The sequence below is a fragment of the Prenolepis imparis genome, unplaced genomic scaffold (genome assembly GCF_030444845.1).
Source record: "Prenolepis imparis isolate NDT839.2.m4 unplaced genomic scaffold, iyPreImpa1.0 SCAF_12, whole genome shotgun sequence".
Lineage (NCBI taxonomy): Eukaryota > Metazoa > Arthropoda > Insecta > Hymenoptera > Formicidae > Prenolepis > Prenolepis imparis.
The window spans coordinates 9,707,232-9,728,561 of record NW_028141170.1 but is presented as its reverse complement, the minus strand read 5'-3'; the positions used below and the strand labels follow the sequence as shown (position 1 = coordinate 9,728,561).

Below are 21,330 nucleotides of genomic sequence, written 5' to 3'. Positions count from 1 at the left end.
GATAGTCGAATGATTAAAATAACATGCCTGGATTGAAGGTCGTGTGCGCTCCTTTCCTCCTTTTCAAACTATCGGACGAGTAGACGACTTTGCCTTCGGAATCCAAGGTGACTCGGGCGCCCTGTCTTTTCCTTTCCAACGACGAGTCCGGTTTCTTTGGCAATTCGCTTAGACTCACATACTCGGCGTCTTTCTTGAAGATGTCGGAATTGGCATAGGTAACGGTAGGTCGGACGGCAGTCATGCCTGATGATGACGATGACGATGACGATGACGAAGACGCAGGTAGACCCGCGGGACGCTTGTCGTTGTTGTTCCTCACGTCGGCTATGGTCACATAGTCGCCGGAGTCTGCGTTCGACAGCTCCTGCACGGCGCTGTTCTTCGTGGCGTGCTTCTTGCCCGGAAGTACGCCGCGAAGTTTGCCCAGGACGCCGCTCAGCGGACTGATCTTGATCGACGACGACGACGGCTGGCTCGTCGTCGCGATCGCTCTGTCGTTGTTGGCGATTGCTGGCAACACCTGTACGGTGGCGTACAGATTCTTGTCCTGGCCGTTGATCACCTCCATCTTGGAGGTGCCAACGGTGGCGGACATCAGCACCGATCCGCCACTTTGAAGGCTGATTCTCCTGGTCGATTCGTTCGTCTTCTTCTCGCACTGCTCTGTCTCTCTCGCGTGCTCGTCGTCGGACACTGGTGGCGTGATTACGCACATCGAGGGAATTCGGCTGGTCGTGATCGCCGTCTTCGAGCGGATTCTCTCGATTCGCTCGCAGCCCTCCAGATCGCTGGACTCCGAGTACTCGAACTCGGAGCAGGATCGTCCGGTGCAGGCAGGACTCGAGGCAGACTCGACGGGAGACGAGGACGTATTGTGACCGCTATCGGGTGATTCGCCGCCGTTTTGATTTTGACCGTGAACCTGTTAAAATTAAATTAAAATAGATTAATAGAACTGAGAAATATTAGAAGAGTATTGGAATTAATTATTAAAAGATTTAATAGAATTTATACATGAATATTATTATTTTATCTAAAGCCCAGAATTTGCTATTTGATATTAATTATTTAATTCTTTAAATAATTAATATCTTATTTTCATAATTGTATAAATAATTATTTAAATAATAATTATTTATATAATAATATATTATATATAATAATTATTTAAATAATAATTATTTAAATAATTAATATCAATTTGCTATTTGATGTTAATTATTAAATTATTTAAATATTATTATTTATCTCATTTTGATAGAATTTTTTTCATTGCAAAGATAAATTTGATTCGTTCAGTTTAATTTTTTGTCAGAGCTAGAATATTAAGGCTGGAATATTAAAGTTTAAACTTACCATAGCAACAACCGTGAGACTAGATTTGCGTTCCGGAGGCAGTGGTGCCAAAAGCGCGGTGCAAACCGTTCCGGCTGAACTAGTCGTCGTAGAAGTCGAGCCTCTGCCAAATAGTTCGTACTCGTTCTCGACAATTGGCGAGGTAGGGTCTGAACCGATGTCATTAGTTTTGGTTAAAGGACTCTGCGGCATCGGTTCCTCCTCCCTGAGCGTTTTCAGACCTGAATCCATGTGAAACGAGGTATAATATCCCTCCGTGTCGCAGGAATACACTGACGACGTCTCACCGTCGTCGGAGAAAGGCACCACCGTGATATCCTGTATGATATCCGGGGTTAAGGTACCTTCGGAGGTTACCGAGGATGAGGCCGAGGTGTCTCTTCCCTTGAGTCGCCTCATGTGATTTAGGGAAGTCGAGGACGTGCCGATCGAAGCTGTCGTCGTTGATCTGGATTATAAAATAATTTTTATAATTAAATTTATTATATATTATTTTAATAATTTAAATAATTTTTATAATAAATTATAAAAATTATATTTATTATAATTTTTATGACTAGAACAACACAAGCGCGCGCTACGCGCGCGCCATTCTTCAGTTTTATGTAAAAAAATTATATTTAAAAAAAAATAATATAAAGTTTGTTTAAACTCAATTAATATTTTTCACAGAAATTAGCCGATTAAAGCGTTAATTTGCTAATTAAATTTTAAAATAATAATATATTAAAAAATTAAAATAGTAATATGTTATAATACCTTATTTTTGATTAATATTTTTTGACAGAAATCAGCTGATAACTGTCAAAAATATTAATTGAGTTAAAAGTATTGTAATATATTATTTAAAACATATTATTATTTTAAAAATTAATTAACAAATTAACGCTTTAATCAGCTGATTTCTATCAAAAAAATATTAATAAAGCAAAAATTTGCTAATTAAATATTCTAGCTTACATATTTATATTTATATTGTGTATGTTATAATGCGAAATAACAAGATTATTCTAATATTCTAATATATGTATGTATTTTATTTGTTACAGGTAGCATTGCGATTCACGCGTCGTGTCGAAAGTGCCGTATAAAGTTTCGCGTGTCGGGAGTGCCGTGTAAAGTGTCGGGCGATCGTAATTATTCGTGTTTTCGCGAGTGTCGTGAGTGCTACGAAGGACCAAGAGAGGAGAAAGAGGCCTGAGGAGGCATCGGGCGACAGCGGAGCAACTGTGTGAGGTATATAAAAACATTTTTTCTAAACTACATTGTTTATGAGATATTCGACACACACATGTATATGCATAATTTGAATATTTTGTTTTCAGATCAATGTGTGCTGTGTACTACAACTCCGGTATTCTACGTATCGGTGAGTGAGAAATTATTTATTTTATAACATTTCTATAGCGATAATGGGGGGGTGTATATAATATATTGGAACTATTAAAGGTGTCCAAATTAATATTGAGCTATGTCTTGGAAATCATCAAAATGGGTTTAGATTCTGTGAAAGTCTTACCTAGGCTGATGCGTAGTAGTGGTGGTTTCGCTACCTATGCTGGCCCTTCCGCTCTCGGAGGAGGCGCTCCAGTTCCCGGAGCTCGAGTGCGGGGCGTCGTCGCGGTTGCTGCCCTTTCGTCGTTCTCTTCTCTGAGCGGCGCTCTCGCGCAATTTCACGCTTGGCTGTCTGTTGTCCGTGCTCGGCACCGACACCGGTATGCTCGCCGTGCTCTTGCCGCTCGAGCTGGACGAACTGGGCTTCCTCTCGTGCGATTTATCTCTCCTACGTCTCGTGGTCACCGTCTCGTAGATGTTGATCTCCTCCGGCGATCTCGTTTGGCCTTGAGTCTGCTCGCTTGATCTCTCCGTCGCGCTGATCGTCGTCGGTATTTCTTGCTGCTGCTGTTGCTGATTCGACTTCGGACTGATCAGCTTCAATCTGGACATGCCCCAAGCCTTGAGCGTGTTGAAGTGCGACTTCTTTTCCGTAGGAGAGTCTTTCTTCGTGGCGCCCAGGAGGTCCGTGCTAACCGAGCGATGAGCTCTCGACGCGGCGCTTGGCATCGTTTCCTCGGGCTCGTCGCCAGTCGTCTCCCTGTCGGCGATAAATTATCTCTCAACGATGCGTACATGATGTAGGAGTGCTGTAGCGAGGGCGATTTCGCATTTTTAGAAGCGAGGGAGAGTTTATTGCGCGAGAGATCGCGTCGTGATTAATTGGATAAATCGCGATGTAGGGTTTTACGACAGATTTATCATCCGCGTGTATTTCAATTTGATAGTCGAGTTGGCAGGGACCTCGTGGGAGGTCTTGGACTGATCGAGATTGCGATATCGCGCGACAACGATACGGAGATGATCCGCGAGTATTATCGCGGCAATAGAAGGTACAAAGGTAGAGTTACGGGAGATTCTTCGTGCTTGAACGACTGCGAAAATATGAGTGAGCTTTATCGAGCGTAACAAATCGCCGTCTCTTTTTCGAGGTATAGATCTCCGGAACCGCGTCCATCTCTACTAGTTAACAAAATTGCTACGCGATAAAACGGATAAGATGAGAGCAAAATATATATTCCTCTCCCTTATATTATATTTATTATGTCGTAAAAGTTGAAAGGACGAAACACTCGGTGGGCGATCTATTCCATTAAATATCTACGTGTATTATATGCAAAATTTTTTCTGTATATACTTAACATGTTCTTACTTTTTAAAAAAGACTTTTTTATATATTATATTTATCTTGCATATTGTATATTCTGTATATATTTCTTGAGTCTCACCTCATATTCACTAAATGGCACATAATGGAGCGTTTTAAAGCAGTATTTTAATTAATAATTAGAGATATTAAAGGTATGCAGAAAAAACTCTCAAAAATATTTTGATTAAGAATCGCAGGATATGATAAATATGATAAATAAATACTAACCCTCCAATAGCTTGTCGAATCTCTTTCTGATCGGTACCAGCGATCGTGTTTCGTCTCTTTCCTCTTGGTCTGCGTGGCCGCGATCTCCTTTTTACCGCCGTTTCCTGAGTCTCTGGCCCTGACAGCAAGGACTTCCTCCTCATCGACATTCTTGCGAAACCTCGTCCGCTCACATCCACCGCCACGATTTCCGCCGGGAATCTACGATGAAAGCATCGTACATTTTGGGATCACAATAAAGGGAGATCATCAATCTGTCATGGGGTACAAAAACTGAATGTGGGTCGGGGAAAGGACATATCGAACTACATAAAGGAGACAGACTTTTAGCTTATACAGACCTATTATATGAACTTACGAAGATATCTGTAAGATACCTCTGTAAGATTTTGTATTCTAATTTTGAATTTCTTATGAATAATTTAAGGAAACAGCAATTTTTTTATTCTTGAATCTTTTATGGTCAATTTTTCCACTTTTTAATTTTTTAAAAGTGGAATTAATGTGAGATTTCTTAAGATTCGAAGATGATAATTTCTTTGTTTTATACGACATTGCGTTAAATTTTAATAATTTGTAATATATAATTTTCTTTCTAAATTATATATGTAATAAAAATCTATAAAAATTTAACGCAGAGATGGCAGTGTATAAAATATGCTAATGTTTTTAATATCCTTTCAAATCAATCATTGATCATAATTTCGATCGGCGTAAAGATTTCTCTATTTTACGCGGCCTCTATTTCCACATTTCTTCTCTATCGACGATCTAATGTATCCAATGTATTGAGATAAACCGCTTACTTGAGCGCGATAGCCTGAACCTGTTCCTCGGGGCTGGGTAGCTTGTGATCGACGGCATCGTCGCTGGTCGTGTCGCCCAGAATCCTGGACGAGCAGTCCGGCGGTACGGTGACGTCGCCGAGCGCCTCGGCGGATGTCCATCTTCGCAGATCTTCGATAGCAGCCGGCTGCAACAGCGTAATAACACGCGCAATAAAGTCACCGCCCTCTCTCTATATAAGATACCTTCTTTTGCACGGTCTGTTACGCCATTCTGTATAATTACCCAATATCGCCCAACTTATCTTTTTGAAGAAAGAGAATGCAGATAGAGAATATATTTATAAATTTATCACAGAGATTTAGATAAGTCTCATAAAATATATATTTAATAAATGACAAATCTTTAAATATAATCATAAAAAAATCAATAAATAATATTTAAAGAATATCTTTTATGATCAAAAAGAAATGTTTTATTATTTCTATTTATTTTAAAATAAATTGTGAGAAAAAAAGAAATAAAACATTTCTTTTCTTTCACAAAGGATATTCTTTATTAATTATATTAGTTATTGATTTTTTTATGATTATATTTTATATAGATATGTTATTAAATATATGTAAATTTATTTTATATGAAGTACTATAAATACAACTATCTCATTTTATTATTTCAAAACTGAGCCTAATTAAATAGCTAAATAGTTATAACCAATAATATTGGAAAAAATACAATTTGCTTCTTTATGCCACCTTAAAAAAAAATTGTGCTAATTTGTACGGGTTTGCTTGATGTTGTTACACGACCTGGCGTGTAACAAATGATTCTTTCCTTTCTTCCTTCCGCGACAAGAGGGTCGCCTCCCGCGATTCACCTCGCGAGAAACTCGACGCCGCGGCGGAGGAGGAAGAAGAGCGAGCGAGATATTTTACGCGCGTGGGTGTTAACCATTGTCGTGATGTCACCTCGTCGTCCGGGCAAGTTTCACGCGCGGAATACGGAACGGATCGAGTTCCAAGCGTCTGCTAACTTTTCCACACGATGCACTCGCCCTTGTTCGCGACCGGTCCGTGAAAACGACCGTATCGCTATTGTTAGGGTCTTAATTTCGCGTATCTCCGCGAAGAAGCGAGAAGTAGAAGAGAGAAAGTAAGTCCAAAAAGAATTTTAAAAAAATTTATAAAACTATTTACAAAACTATTTACATCATTTTAACTGGACTGACTGTAAGTTACAGAATCGAGGTGGGAAATATTAATTTAAATGTGAATTAATAAAAAAAAATTACTTGTCATTTTAGACGTACAATTTGCGTTTATTTAAGAAAACAGCTGTTGTAGTAAACATAAAAAAGATTTATGTGTTTTACATAGAAATTTGTATCTGATTGAATTTAATCAATTTATCTCGAAAGTCATCTTTTGTCTTCAAAGAGATAAGGTCGTTTTTAACTCTTACATTCTTCAGCTTATTAAGTACTTCATTACTGTCATATGTTGTAATTATATCGTAAATCTTCGTGTTTGATATGAACCAGTTTAATGTCAGTTCAAGTTCAGAGAAAAAAAATTAACCACCGTTTGCGATTTAACGTCAAGTGGGGAAAAAGCATTTCTCGGGAAATTAGTGAACTGTTTCAAAGAAACGGAGTTCGACCGTAAAAATTCTTCAATTACCTACACGGTGAAAGTTAATTACATTGAATTAAGTAGGCAAAGGGGTCAGATTTGATTCTACCTGGCATTTCAGAGCTAATGTCTCAGATCGAGCGTTATTAAATCTGACTGTGATCTCTCTCTCTTTCTCTCTCTCTCTCTCTTTGTTCGGTCACTCGTTATTAACCAAAGTTTTAACTCGATATTATAAATTTCTTCCGCATTTCACAAAGTCAACGGGAACAGTGTAATCACGGCGATAAACCGAGTATCGTTACGTAATTCATTAAGAAAATATACGTATGAATGCGTTGCTTGTGTACGCTTTTTCACTCGATAAAAAGATCTCATTGTATGCCAAAGTGCATGCAAAATTGTTACAACATTCTATAAAACATTAATTTTTAATCCCTAATAAAACTGATCTATTTTATAAATTTCAAATATGCATTTTGCTGATGTGCAGATTCATATAATTCAATCTAAAATTCAGGATAAATAAAAGATTCTCGTGACCTATATTCCTTTGAGTATTAAAGGATTAATTATGATTATCGCTGATAAACACTTTTGTAATTTTTATAATATTCTCCAAATAATAAAAAAAATTAACTGCTACATTAGGCGATACACTGATGACATTATAATTTAAGAAAATTAATGTTAATCTATTTGCTAAAATCGATGGAGGGCAGAAGTTAAGAGAAGTATATATCAACTGGTGGAATGTGCCGTAACGCGTTTTCATAGAAAGTTAGATAGAGGAATGTAACTTACGATTCTGGACTCGATGTCGAGGCTGTGATCCCGTCGTCTCTTACCAAGGACGGGAGTACAGAGGAACATATCCATCGAGCTGCCATCCCTCCTCAAGGAATCCAAACTTCGGACGGCGACTATGGCAGCGAGCTCGTAGAGCTCCCTCAGGGCTCTCGGCCTCGTGTCCGCCGTGAACAGTCTCGTCGATGGTTTATTCGTGACGTGAAAATGTTCCGTTCTCGTCGCGAAAGTGCAGATATCCGATTCCGCTGTAACACCAAGAATACGAGGAGTTTAACTATCGGCTTGTCGCCAAAGGAGCAAAATATCGATTTTATAGATCGTTACGTGTGTATGTAGCCACGTGTTTATATAATTTCCATATCTTACCCCCGAGACATCGCGCATAATGAGAGTATCAATCTTTTTCCTTTATGTAATTTCCATATCTTATCCCCAAGACATCGCAATAAGTTATAAGAGAATTCTCTCTCTCTCTCTTTTGAGATTATTTCATTTCTATATATTTAATAAATTATCCTTATTTCTTAAATCATTTTTTAATATACACAGAGAGAATTTTCTCTTAGAATTTACCCTGAAAATCATGGTGGAATTTTATAAGAATTTCTCTGATTAATATTTTTATCACAATAAAAAATAATAATATCTATCACAATAAAATATAAAATATGTTTGATTAATTTTACTAAAAGTATGGTAAAATTAATCAAACATATTTTTAAAATTCTTTCCATACCTTGTCCCACGATTACCATGATTTTCAGGATAAATTTTAAAAGAAAATTCTCTCTCTGTATAATTATAATATACAAGAATATATAAGATATTACAAATTATTATGGGTGGGAATATGTTTTCTTAATTTTATGATTAAATATTGCACAAACACATGCTTGTGTCACAAAACTTTTTTATATTTCTTATATTAAAGACAATTCGCGATCGTATTCGCGTGGATTAAATATTTGCAAACACGTACGGTATTTCTAAAAATAAAAGAACAGGAAGAAAGATTTATTGGAGTAAATAAAAAAAAACGGTCGAGTAACGATGAGGAGGAAAAAGAATGTCTCGCGCGCCTCGTATCAAAAAGAGGCGTTCACGAGGCGCGTCTTTTTTCTCCCATGGCCGTCCCATAATGCGGCGTTTTAAACTCCGTAATATACTTTTTGCCGGTCATGTGTGGCGGGTGATATCACGCCGCTGACATATCTTAACTGTAAACATGTTCCATTCACGGTTTCTTGCACCGCATCGCATGCAGGCGCACAGGAATCAGTAAAAAAAACCTAACTCATGCCACCCGCGCTTCGGAGGGGCACGCTTGATTCGACGTTTCCGGTTGTTTTCAGAAACGGTTTCTTCCGTGACGCCGGGGCCTTAATTTCCGACAATGAGGCCCTTCCTAATGTTTTCAATTACACGCCTAGGGACAATGATCTCATACGTGCGAATTATGAAATAACAATTTCTTTGAAAAACAAGCAAGTTATAATAGATAATAATGAATCTTGAAGTTCATTTTTTTTTTAATCAACATTTTCAAAATAATTCTTTTCATTATTAATTAACAACGCGCGCAAAATTTTGTCATATTTATTTATTATTTCCTGATAATCATTTATATTTCCTGATTTTTTCTTTTTAATTGGATTTTTTATAGTTTAATACTGATACTTTTATCCAAGATTCTCTATACACACACTCATATATATATTTAAAATATATGTGAATTGGATGATGGATGAGTCATAGTTTGAGTCTGACTTGCGTTTTTTTCGCCGATGTGGTCGTCGATCGTGAAAGAACAATGAAATCCCGTAAACACCTTTTGTATTCACCGACAATTAGTTTTGTTATTCAGAGGGATCCTTAATTGCTGACTTTTTTTAGCCAGTTTTTCTCGCCCGGCAACGTGTATACGGTGATTTGACAATACACGTTTCTCTCGCCATGCTTGTGCTTCTATTATCGCGTGCTTCTTATGTTTTCTCCCGTTGTTCGGGTTTTGTTTCGCACAATACCGCGAGGGGGGTTAATCATCATCGGTCCGACACGCGATAGGGTTCGTGCACCCCTTTAGAATTCCGTCTCGATTCTCCTGCGAATTCGCTGGCGCATCTAATAACGCTCGATTTGCGCTCCGATGCTGTGAAAAGCTATTTCACAGAATTGCGATCTACCTCGTAAAGCTTTGCCTTTTAATATTACGGAGCTAACTAAAAATGAATTAACTTATAAATTAGAAAATTTTAGAATCTTTCCTGATTTAAAAAAAAAATATATATATATATTATAATAGTTAGAGCCATACGGTTTTCACGTTTTTTCTTGTCTTAACGAGTACGATTCAGAACTCTAACGTCTTTCACCAGAACTTGATATTTTAAAAATATCTTCAATATTGAAAGTATGTTTTTTATCTCTCTAAAAATTGCAAAACTCTAAAAAAATAATCAGGAACCATAAAACTATAAAAGTATTAAACAATTTAAATTTACTCACCTCATGGTTTTGCTCCTTTGTTGCCCGATGCCTCCCCGGGTCTCCTTCTCGTACAAGTTTCGAAACACTTGCATTCGCGTTATTTTTTTTCGTTCGCGACGCGCGGCGACGCCCGGGTTTTAGCTATCACAATCTTCGTCGCGTTTCGGTAAAACGCGAGACTCGCGAGAGCTTATTCGCGCGCGACTAAAACCGAAGCTTCATTTTCGCGTCGCCGCTTTTTCCAAGACCCACTTTTCGCAGGGGCTTATCGAATGAAGATGATCAAGAGAGCGACTTCGCCGCAACGCACTGAAGTCGCCGAAGAACGCAAGCGAGACGAATATTAAACGAGATCCACGGCCGACAAGATCAATCTCGCGCGTGCAACGCGATCGGATTTATACGATAATTAACCACCAAAGACGCTATTTAATATACTCGTCCTTTCGCGGACCGGCAAGAAGCGCGCGCCCATTGATCACGAAGAATCGAAGAAGAGCACTGGAGGTGGACTGGCACTGCCAGGTTCGGAACGCGCAACGATACGTCGCGCCGAGTCGTAGTGGTGGGGCATTGTAAGGGTCGCGACGTGGGAGCTCGGCGAATCACGTCGCGACTATACATGCCTCTACCAGGTCGTAGTAGTGGGGGTATGTAGTCGCGACGTGATTCGCCGAGCTCCCACGTCGCGACCCGTACAATGCCCCACCACTACGACTCGGCGCGACGTATCGTTGCGCGTTCCAAACCTGGCAGTGCCAGTAGTGGTGGGGGCATGTAATCGCGACGTGATTCGCTGATCCTCGTACGTACGTTGCGTCGCGAGCCCTACAATGCCCCACCACTACGACTCGGCGCGACGTATCGTTGCGCGTTCCGAACCTGGCAGTGCCAGTCTAGCTCCACCTCCAGTGCTCTTCTTCGGTTGTCCGTGATCAATGGTCACGCGCTTCTTGCCGGTCCGCGAAAGGACGAGTGTATTAATTAGCGTCTTAATTATCGTATAAATCCGATCGCGTCGCACGTACCGACATCGTAATCGCGATCGCACACGTGAAATTGATCTCGTCGATCGTGAATCGCGCTCAATGTTCGTCTCGCTGCATCCTTCGGCGACTTGAGTGCGTCGCGGCGAAGTCGCTCTCTTGATCATCTTCGTTCGATAAGCCCCTACGAAAAGTGGGTCTTGGAAAAAGCGGCGACGCGAAAATGGAGCTTCGGTTTTATTCGCGCGCGAATAAGCTCTCGCGAGTCTCGCGTTTTACCGAAACGCGTCGAAGATTGTGATAGCTAAAACCCGGGCGTCGCCGCGCGTCGCGAACGAAAAAAAATAACGCGAATGCAAGTGTTTCGAAACTTTTACGAGAAGGAGGCCCGGGGAGGCATCGGGCAACAAAGGAGCAACCGTGAGGTGAGTAAATTTAAATTGTTTAATAGTTACATAGTTCCTGATTATTTTTTGAAAGAGTTTTGCAATTTTTATAGAGATAAAAAAACATACTTTCAATATCGAAGATATTTCTAAAATAGGTACGTTTTTTTATCTAAAAATTGCAGAACTCTTTAAAAAAATAATCAGGAACTATATAACTATTTAAAAGAACCTTAAAACTCTGCTCAAAACTATATTACAACTCGATGTGTAAAAAAATGTGAAGTTGGCACCCCTATTTTTTGAAACTGATTTTCGTTATCGTAATGACCGGAACTATTTCTAAAAATTATCAAGAACTCTTCCTATGGTTCTAAATTACTCAGAACTCTTAACAGAACTATGATAGCATAACATAGGGGTGCCAACTTCACACACCCATAGAATTTTATATTTTTGTCGAGAAATAAAAAAATCTTGTACACAATATACAATTCTCTCTCTCTTATTAAAATTATTATATAAATTTAGAAGAATTCTATACAATCTTTTAATTTACTGAAACTAATTTTAATTTTTTTTTAAAATTTGGATCTATGAAAATGAATAAGATTGATAAAGTGTACACACAGAGAGAATTTTCTCTTAGAATTTACCCTGAAAATCATGGTAATCGTGGGACAATATGGTAAGGAAAGAATTTTAAAGTATGTTTGATTAATTTTACCATACTTTTAATAAATTTTACTATACTTTTAGTAAAATTAATCAAATATATTTTATATTTTATTGTGATACATATCATTATTTTTTATTGTGATATATATTAATCTTCTACCATATTGTCCCATGATTACCATGTTTTTCAGAGTAAATTCTAAGAGAAACATCTCTCTGTGTATAAGTTTAGCTAAAAATTTCGAAATTTCGAATATTCTATGTTATCAATTCCTCGGCATACACGCTCCAAATGGCTTCTGGAATACTTCGGCATTAAGAGTTAAAGCTAACGGTTCATTACGAGGCAAGGTAGTAATATCGCACGACTGCTCCGGGCACATTTATGCCACAGTATATAAACAGAGTGATGCGAGTACGTGCGGCCCGCTATCAGCGAGAGGGAGAAAGACCCGCCTGTACTTCGCCGCAGTCCGATTCGATACAATCGTCCGTGGAGTATTTCTTACTAACCGTCTGTAACCTCGGAAGCCGATGCACATAACTACACGGCCGGGTACAACCTTCCGAGCGGACGAGCGGAGGATCGACCTTCCATCGTGATGTTCTTGCAATCGCGAGCGCGAATAATCGAGGCTGAAACCGAAGCTCTCCGTTCCAGCACATTTCAGATTCCCCTAAAAAATTATTATCTTCGTGCAAACGTTTCTTTTTCTCATTTTTAAATAAGCTTTATTGATAAAAATATCAATTTTGTACTTTAATTGATTCGAATCAATTGCGATTTTTAATTTTCGCTAAAATAAGATAAAAAGGCATTAAGTAATTAATTCTTATATTTTCTCTAGAAAACATATTTCAATTGCATAATAGTCATATTAGCAACTCGCAATAGTTTACAGGAGATTGCAAAAATTTGTCGTTCTCTCTTTTTAATTGTGTTTGCGAAATCTTACATGGAAAAAAAATATATTAGCTATATCATAGTTAATATTATATACCTATCCCTATATTAAATTTAATTATCATGTCAAAATTTAGCTATAGTAACTAATATTTTTAACTATAATTTAATGGGGAATTCTCTATTAAATTATAGTTTAAAAATATTAGTTACTACAGCTAAAATTTGACACGATAATTAAATTTTGATTTTAATAGGAGAACAATATTAGCTATGGTAACTAATATTTGTTTTCCATGTAAGATGCAAACACAGTTAAAATGAGAGAACAAATTGTAAAACACAAATTTTTGCAATCTTTTGTAAGCTAACTGTAAGTAATTCAATTTCAGATGTAATATAGAGATATCTAAAATTTAGTTATGATAATTAATATTTTTTCCCCATCGGTTCGCATTTCTTTTATAGTAAAAAGTGGCAAATATTACACAGAGAGAATTTTCCTTTAGAACTTACCTTGAAAATTATGGTAATCGTGGGACAATATAGTATGGAAAGAATTTTATGAAAATTTCTCTGATTAATATTTATCACAATAAAAATAATAAATATATCTGTCACAATAAAATATAAAACATGTTTGATTAATTTTACTAAACTGCATAGTAAAATTAATTATTTTATATTTTATTGTAATAGATATTATATTATATTTTTATTGTGATAAATATTAATCAGAGAAATTTTCATAAAGTTCTTTCCATGCCATATTGTCCCACGATTATCATGATTTTCAGGGTAAATTCTGAGAGAAAATTCTCTCTGTGTAACGCGTATCACTGATATTTTCAATCAGACGCGAAACGGGAAAAATAAAATATTATATATAAAAAAATACTGTTTCGGTTAAAAAAACATAGCGGTCCTAGGTTGCTCGTTGGCGGAGAATGCGCTTGGATGCGTTTCCGAGCGCGGGATCTCGTCTCGATCGAAACTCGCGGCATTAAGCGGCGTCACGGTTGTTAGTAAAAGAGGGCCGGACTCTCGGGAGATTTTTTACAGACGCCAGAAGAGAGCGAGTTACGAGTCAAGGCCGGCTGCACAGGTTGCTCGGTCATGAGAATAGAAATATGAGCAGGGAGGGAGGAGGGCCCGTGTTCAGTAACAGTCGTACACCTGAGTATAAGCACTGCCCTGATCTCGGCAATAACAGGCTTCGAACTAGTCGTAGTCATTTCTCACAAATCAGCACGATCCACCGTAACCGCGGCCGGCATGAGCTAATTACAATAGTATACTATATGGCAACGACGTATGGGGTCCGGGAAATAATGATAGAACCACTTCGAGAACGTGAGGTAAAATTTGTTTGTAAGAAAACACGGAATTACTCTGAGTTCTGGAAAGCATGTATCATTTTAAATTACTGGATGCAATTATTTGTGAAAATTTTATAATCTTTCCTTATTTAAAAAAGTAAATTATATATATAATATTATATATTTATATAAGAATATTATATATAATATATATAATTTTTTATATTTTTTATAAAATATTATTATTTTATTATATTATATTTATAATTTAAGAAGAAAAGAAGAAATGTTAAGATATTTAATATTGTGAAAATTGCAAACTTCTTTCTTAAAGAAAAAAATCTTTATATTGATCCAAGAATTAATGAATGAAATAGGTAACTCTCGCAAGTTCAGAACACATTAGTGTACTTGAAAAGTAAGAGAAAGAATACAAAGATTTTATTTACTTTTTCACCCTCCTGATTATATATATTCTCTTTTATCTTATTTCTCTATACATCCTTCCAATCTCACGTATCCTTTCGACTGCTTGGCTCGTCTCTGCGAGACGACAAGTTTCATGGCGCAGTTTCGCAATATCCGGTAGATCTCTCTTGGTTAACCGCCAGCCAGCGAAAGCGGAATCGTCGTCGATCGCACGAGGCACGAAGTAAGTTCGACGAATCGAGAGACAAGTAAAGTCGAAAGAAAACAGAAAAAGAGAGAGAAAGAGAGAGAACAGGAATATACAACACACCCCGAGATAGACAAGAAGACGACGAAGAAGACGGAGGAGAGGAAGATGGCTAAGAGAAGAAGGATGGGACGAGGGGAAGGAGTAGGCAGATTCCCGATGGTGAAGAGCCCGGTCGGCCCGTGGGAGGTCCGCTGTAGCCGATGAGCCTCGGTTGTGCAAAGTGCCCCGAAGGGCCGCTCGCGCGGCCCTTCAGAGGGACCGACAGACGGCTCACCGGTTGCTCCGGCCTCTTCGCAGACCACGACTCAAACCAAGATATCAAGAAACGCGTAATTCATGCTTGCCTCTCTCTCCTTCTCTTTGTGCTCCAGTCTGTCTTTCTCTCTTTCTCTTTATGCTCCATTCTCTTCTGTCTCTTTCTCTCTCTCCCTTTTTCTATGTAGAGCGAGAAAATTGAGCCTTGATTATTTTTCTCTCGAGTGCCTAGGATTAATTCTAAACTTTCTTCCGCGTTTCTCATGACATCGGATCAGCTGATCTTGTTTGCATTATGAATAAGTACTGGGATTTGTCTTGAATATAGATTAGAACACCTTGGGTTTTTTTTTTAAATAAATTATCGATCGCGACAAGTTGTTTGGTTTTCGAGAAAATAAGCTAGGATTATATCGTATACCTATACCTCACATTATTAATTTTTAGAATATATAATCGGATTTATTTCTTTCTCGCGATCTCTTCGCAAATTCGATGCAGGGAGACTCTTGCAATAATATTGCGACTGTTGATCTTCTTGATAAATTTAGATTGCAACTCTCTATAATTTGATTAAAGACTCTGCATACGTACGATTCATTCTTTTGCAAATTCGGATCACGGAGAATGCGAATAACGCGATGCGAATGCGAGTGCGTTGATTTGTGTCGATGATAAATCGACGAAGATAGTATCTCGAATCGAAGGTGGGTATAAGGTGGAATACCGTGACGTATACGCAATGATGTATTACGCGATCATCTTAACGAGAGTAACATAATTGTTACATAGACCGAATTGTTATAGAGACCGAAAAAGAGAGAGTTTATCATAATAATATATACAATAATACACGGAGAATTTTCTCTTAGAATTTACCCTGAAAATCATGATAATCGTGAGACAATATGGTATGAAAAGAATTTTATGAGAATTTCTCTGATTAATACATATAAATAATAATATCTATCACAATAAAACATGTTTGATTAATTTTACTAAACTGCATGGTAAATTTAATCAAACATATTTTATATTTTATTGTGATAGATATTATTATTTTTATTGTGATAAATATTAGAGGATTTCTCATAAAATTCTTTCCATACCATATTGTCCCACGATATCCATGATTTTTAGGGTAAATTCTAAGAGAAAATTCTCTCTGTGTATATAATATATATATAATATATATTATATATAATATGTAATATATAATATAATATAATATATATAATATATATATATATATAATTAAAAAAATAAAATATATAATAATTAACAAAATAATTAGGTATATGTAATCGCTGTAAACGATTACTCGTAATTACGTTAACCCAAACATCTCTCCTCTTGTCGTCATGTTACGCTAATTGTATACGTCGACACGCGCGTATGGTGCAATGCAAACGAGTCCGACAATCGGCAGACGCGATTCTATCAGGTCTCTAATTACGACACGTCCCAGGCCTGCCTTAAGGCCCGCGTAAGAAAGATCGACCGATCGATCTTCTCGACAAAAACCCGGAATCTCCCGGAGAACGAACCTGCGGAGGGAAAGAGGGTAACCAGCCGGTCGTCACGTAACGCTTGTATTCGAATACCAACCGGGCCTGTTTATCTCTCTCTTCTCCCTTTCCTCTGCTATCTTCTTCCTCCGTGAGTGCCCACAGGGTCTCTGACGGATGGCGTAGGCACGCATCACGCACTCAGACCGGGGTTTCGCGGCCGGGTAAACACAGACCCGCGGCAAATTCGGGTCCCCGTGTAATCGCGAGAAAAACAAGTTCGCGCGCTGGCCCCGCCGGATATGCATTTCGGAATCCGAGCCCCCTTTTGTAAGCCACGTTCGTCGGAAGAGAAAGAAAGAAAGAGAAAGAAAGAGAAAGACGAGACAATCAAGAGAAGAGGGAGTTTGCTTTTCTAAAAATAATATTTATTTAGAAAATAAATACGTTTGGGGATTATGTCCCTCTTTTTGATTTATGATGTATAAAAAATACTCGCGTCACATGTGTTCATATAAAACCCGGTGCATTCTACCGTGCTACTGATTTTGATATGTAGAAGTTTTATTAACGAAAAAATATGTCACTCTTTTTATGTAAATTTTTATTTTTTACGCGTTACGAAATTCCCGATTCTGTTAATCAATACGACATGTTAGACAAAAACATAGATATATGCTGACAATATATAAAAGAAAATTATTAATTCTTTAATAAAACATAATAAAATTCTTTGTCATATCTAAAGTAATTAAAGTCTAGACTGGAGGTCAAAATAATTAATTCTATAATAATTATCGCTGAATAAGGAATTGAAAAGACTCTAAGAAAGAGCAAAAAGAAAGCTAGAGAGAGGGAGAGAAAATGAGCGACGAAGAAGGAAAGAGTTTGCGCGGCAAAAGACTGAATAAAAGTGGCGAGGAGAAGCGCGAAGGGACGAGAGGGAAAAAGGGGAAAGGGATGAGGAAGAAGAGGGAAGCAGTCGGTGAGGCACAAGGGAGAAGACCGCGCGAGGGGCAAGGTGAGGTAAGAGTGGAATGCGGTTACGGTAGATCGCGGACCAGTCCTCGTACAGGTCCTGCAAGACCCGAGAGACGAGGCTCCCACAAATAAAAAAAAAAAAATAAAAAAAAAAAAAAAAGAACGACGAGAACAACGAGAAGTGCCCCGCCAAGCCCCGAAGATCCTCGCCGACGTCGCCATTCACTACCGGGGCCCGCGTGTGTATGTATACATGCTTATACGTTAGCTGGCCCAATAAATTTCCGTCGTTTTATAACGTCGACCTGCGGCCTATCTACGACTACCGAGATTGTTCGCAGGCTCGCACCTGATTCCTCCTGCCGTAGAAAACAGAGGGTCCGATTGTTCTGAAAAGCTCCGATAGCGGAATCGTTGTTGATATAAGACAGGTTTTTTTTCGGAATCAAATATTCCATTCAACATAGAGAAATTCTGAATTTATATTTATTACATTTATATATTTTTATATTTTATATTTATATACACAGAGAGAATTTTCTCCTAGAATTTACCCTGAAAATCATGGTAATCGTGGGACAATATGGTATGGAAAGAATTTTATGAGAATTTCTGTGATTAATATTTATCACAATAAAAATATCTATTACAATAAAATACAAAACATGTTTGATTAATTTTACTATGCAGTTTAGTAAAATTAAATGTTTTATATTTTATTGTGATAAATATTAATCAGAGAAATTCTCATAAAATTCTTTCTATACCATATTATCCCACGATTACCATAATTTTCAGGGTAAATTCTAAGAGAAAATTCTCTCACAATCAGTGTAGAATTTATATACATGATTAATTTCGCAATTAATTTCAATTAAGAAATCGTAATAAAAATATAGAAAAAAAATATATAGGCTATACAATAGTAAATGTATTAAATTGTTTTTAACACAAATTCTAAATTAATATTTATAATCATTTCATGATTAATTTCGCGATTATACACGGAAAAAAATTAGCTACCCTATATAGCTAAATTTTAGCTATATTGCAATCTGAAATTTAGTTATCATGCCTAAATTTTAGCGATGATAACTAATATTTTTTAGCTATAGTTTAACGGAGAATTCTATAGCTAAAAAATATTAGCTATCATAGCTAAAATTTAGGCATAACTAAATTTCATGTGTAATGTATGAATTAAGAAATCGTAATAAAATTATGAACAAGAAAAAAATACTGCATTGTCCATTCAACACAAACAAATTCTGAATTCATATTTATAATTATTTCATGCTTAATCTCGCAATTATATGAATTAAGAAATTGTAATAAAAATGTAGAAAAGAAAAAAATATATACCTAATATATATGGTAGTAAATGCATATAGGAATATAAATTGGAAACATTCATTTTCTCTCGAAGTAAATTACCGTAAAGTAAAGTGACCTCGAAATAATACCTCGAGTACATTAAGGGGAAGGGGAAAAAAAATAAAATCTTATCGCGCGCGCGTATATTATGGAGGTCGGATGCGACATGCATCTTTTTATACGTAGCTTTTTACGAGCAGCCATACGTGCGCGCAAATAACGGAGATAATATTTCGACGTAACCGCAACCACGCTCGCTACGATTTATTTTCGCCGGGAAATAAATTCGGCTTTCGGCGCGGAGAGAGCACGAATAATGTTTCAACGAAGTCGCGCGAGAGAGGACGTCTTTCTCTTATAGGACTCGTACTCGTTTCTCAGGATTGGGTTCTCGTCAGAATGCGGTGGGTGTTCCCGATTGCTTGCCAGGACATAGCTCCTGTAAAAGAGTGACGTATCCCCCATGCCCGAAATCCTGGCACACCATCTCCCCGATCCCATTAACTTCCCTAAATTGCTTGGCGCAGCGAGAGTGCGAACAATATTTCGCGCAACCCGATTTCATCAATCTTTATTCAATATCGCAGTATACATGAAATAGGATTAGAACCAACCAACCATTTCTCTGTAATTTGGGAGTAATATTTCTTATACTATATAATTATCATTCTAAGAAAACGAATAATATATTTCGTTAATCATTTCTTAAATTTTAGATAGGAAATTTTATATGTATATAAATTTAATTTTTTTTCTTAATTTAGCTTGTATATTTTTATCACTCAAATATTACTCTTATATTTTTTTAATTGTCTATAATTTTTTATTAAACTTTTATATTTCCAAATATAATATTTTTAAAATAATAAATTGGCTCTGATATATAAATACAAAAACAGATATGATAAGGATTAATAAGAGCCAGGTGCAAATATTAGACAACAAAATTGTTTTTACATTCCTCTTTAATATTTTAAATCATCATTTATAAACCATCAATCTACATTTAAAACGCGTTCAAAATAATTAAAGAGGAATTTAAAAACAACTCTGTTGCGATTTTATTATCTGCGCCTGGCTTTCAATAATCCCTTTCATATATGATTTTGTATAATATTTTTGTTTTTAATATTGAAAATAATTATTGCGAAATTATTCCTCCGTTATTTCGTTGCGTGCATTTTCTGCAGTGACCATGCACGCAGAATGCAATCGTGAATACAAGACGAAGGGTGCGGGAGTTTATTGAATGCGTGCATTATGACGTAAAGGAGGGACCTCGTTAATGCCAAACTGAAACCGGAGTTTATGGCAGGCAAAGACATTATGTAGAATTTGATCGACTGGAGCGCGGTGACGAGAAGGGTTTACTGACACAGCAGAAGAAAGTTTCGGTCATCATTCATCGGTTTAAAATGATGATCACAACTAATCTCAAACGTATAATAATTGCATGCATACTGCTGTTTCGCACAGTAATCGCATTATTATATATCAATTTTAAAACAGTTTTATATTTTAATTATTTTTTTGTTATATAGTATTATACAGGATAATTTTAATATAAATTACCAGAGATTTTTTGATCGATATTTAGTTTTCTTTAGTGAAATTTTCTCAAAAGCTCTGTTAATATTTCGATATTTTTATTAAAGAAAAATTTCAAAATGCTCCAAGAATACGCCTGCAAAACTTAGTTATTTTAGAATTATTCTATATAATTCAACATACTATCACCTTCTTGATATCACTTATTGTCTACGAAAATATATATTATTCCGAATTGATCTTTATTGCGATTCTGCTGCAATTCAAAGAGAATCAGATCATGTGATCGTGTGGAACGAGGACGGCATCAGAGACAGTAAGATTCTATCAGATCATCCGATCGGAGTCGAGGACTGACACGACTAGAAAACTAAGATCGAGAGTCGATAACTTTCTAACAGAATCTTGACTCAAGCTAGTGTCGATTCTTGGCCCGAGAAGAAAAAGACAAAAGCTCCAATAATAATCATCTCTTCCGCTCGTATTCGTCGCAAAATCCTAATGTTGAAATTAATATCGCGGTGTAGATAGATTCGGTCATGTCGAAAACTTTGATCGAAATAAGAGATTCTCATTATAGATTAAGGCACGAATGTGTGTGTGAAGATCTGGCATCTGATTTCGTGGGAACTCATAAATAATTACGAGTGTTGCGACTCGTGGATATATCCATCTTTAATTTTAGCTTGTATATTTATATCATGTAC

General features: G+C 36.9%; 1 protein-coding gene and 1 long non-coding RNA gene across 4 annotated transcripts in view; one reads left to right on the top strand and one right to left on the bottom strand.

The window, feature by feature from the left end:
- The window catches only part of Gukh (NHS actin remodeling regulator GUK-holder), a 199,329-nt gene that overhangs the window by 14,101 nt on the left and 163,898 nt on the right, over positions 1-21,330 (bottom strand). For 2 of the 3 annotated variants that reach the window (XM_083051088.1, XM_083051087.1), the window contains 6 exons: positions 7,513-7,763; positions 5,098-5,264; positions 4,292-4,492; positions 2,879-3,454; positions 1,360-1,807; positions 28-925 (listed from right to left, as the gene is read on the bottom strand). In XM_083051088.1, coding sequence (XP_082907214.1) covers positions 28-925; positions 1,360-1,807; positions 2,879-3,454; positions 4,292-4,492; positions 5,098-5,264; positions 7,513-7,763 — 2,541 coding nt within the window. Of the gene's footprint in view, positions 1-27; positions 926-1,359; positions 1,808-2,878; positions 3,455-4,291; positions 4,493-5,097; positions 5,265-7,512; positions 7,764-12,568; positions 12,584-21,330 lie in introns of those variants that run through there. The other variant, XM_083051089.1, reaches the window with a different exon arrangement.
- LOC145943526 (uncharacterized) overlaps positions 1-21,330 on the top strand; it is a 37,797-nt gene that overhangs the window by 16,323 nt on the left and 144 nt on the right. Inside the window, exons 7-8 of the long non-coding RNA XR_014426532.1 lie at positions 2,409-2,595; positions 2,685-2,728. This is a non-coding gene — a long non-coding RNA (uncharacterized LOC145943526). The remainder of the gene's footprint in view (positions 1-2,408; positions 2,596-2,684; positions 2,729-21,330) is intronic.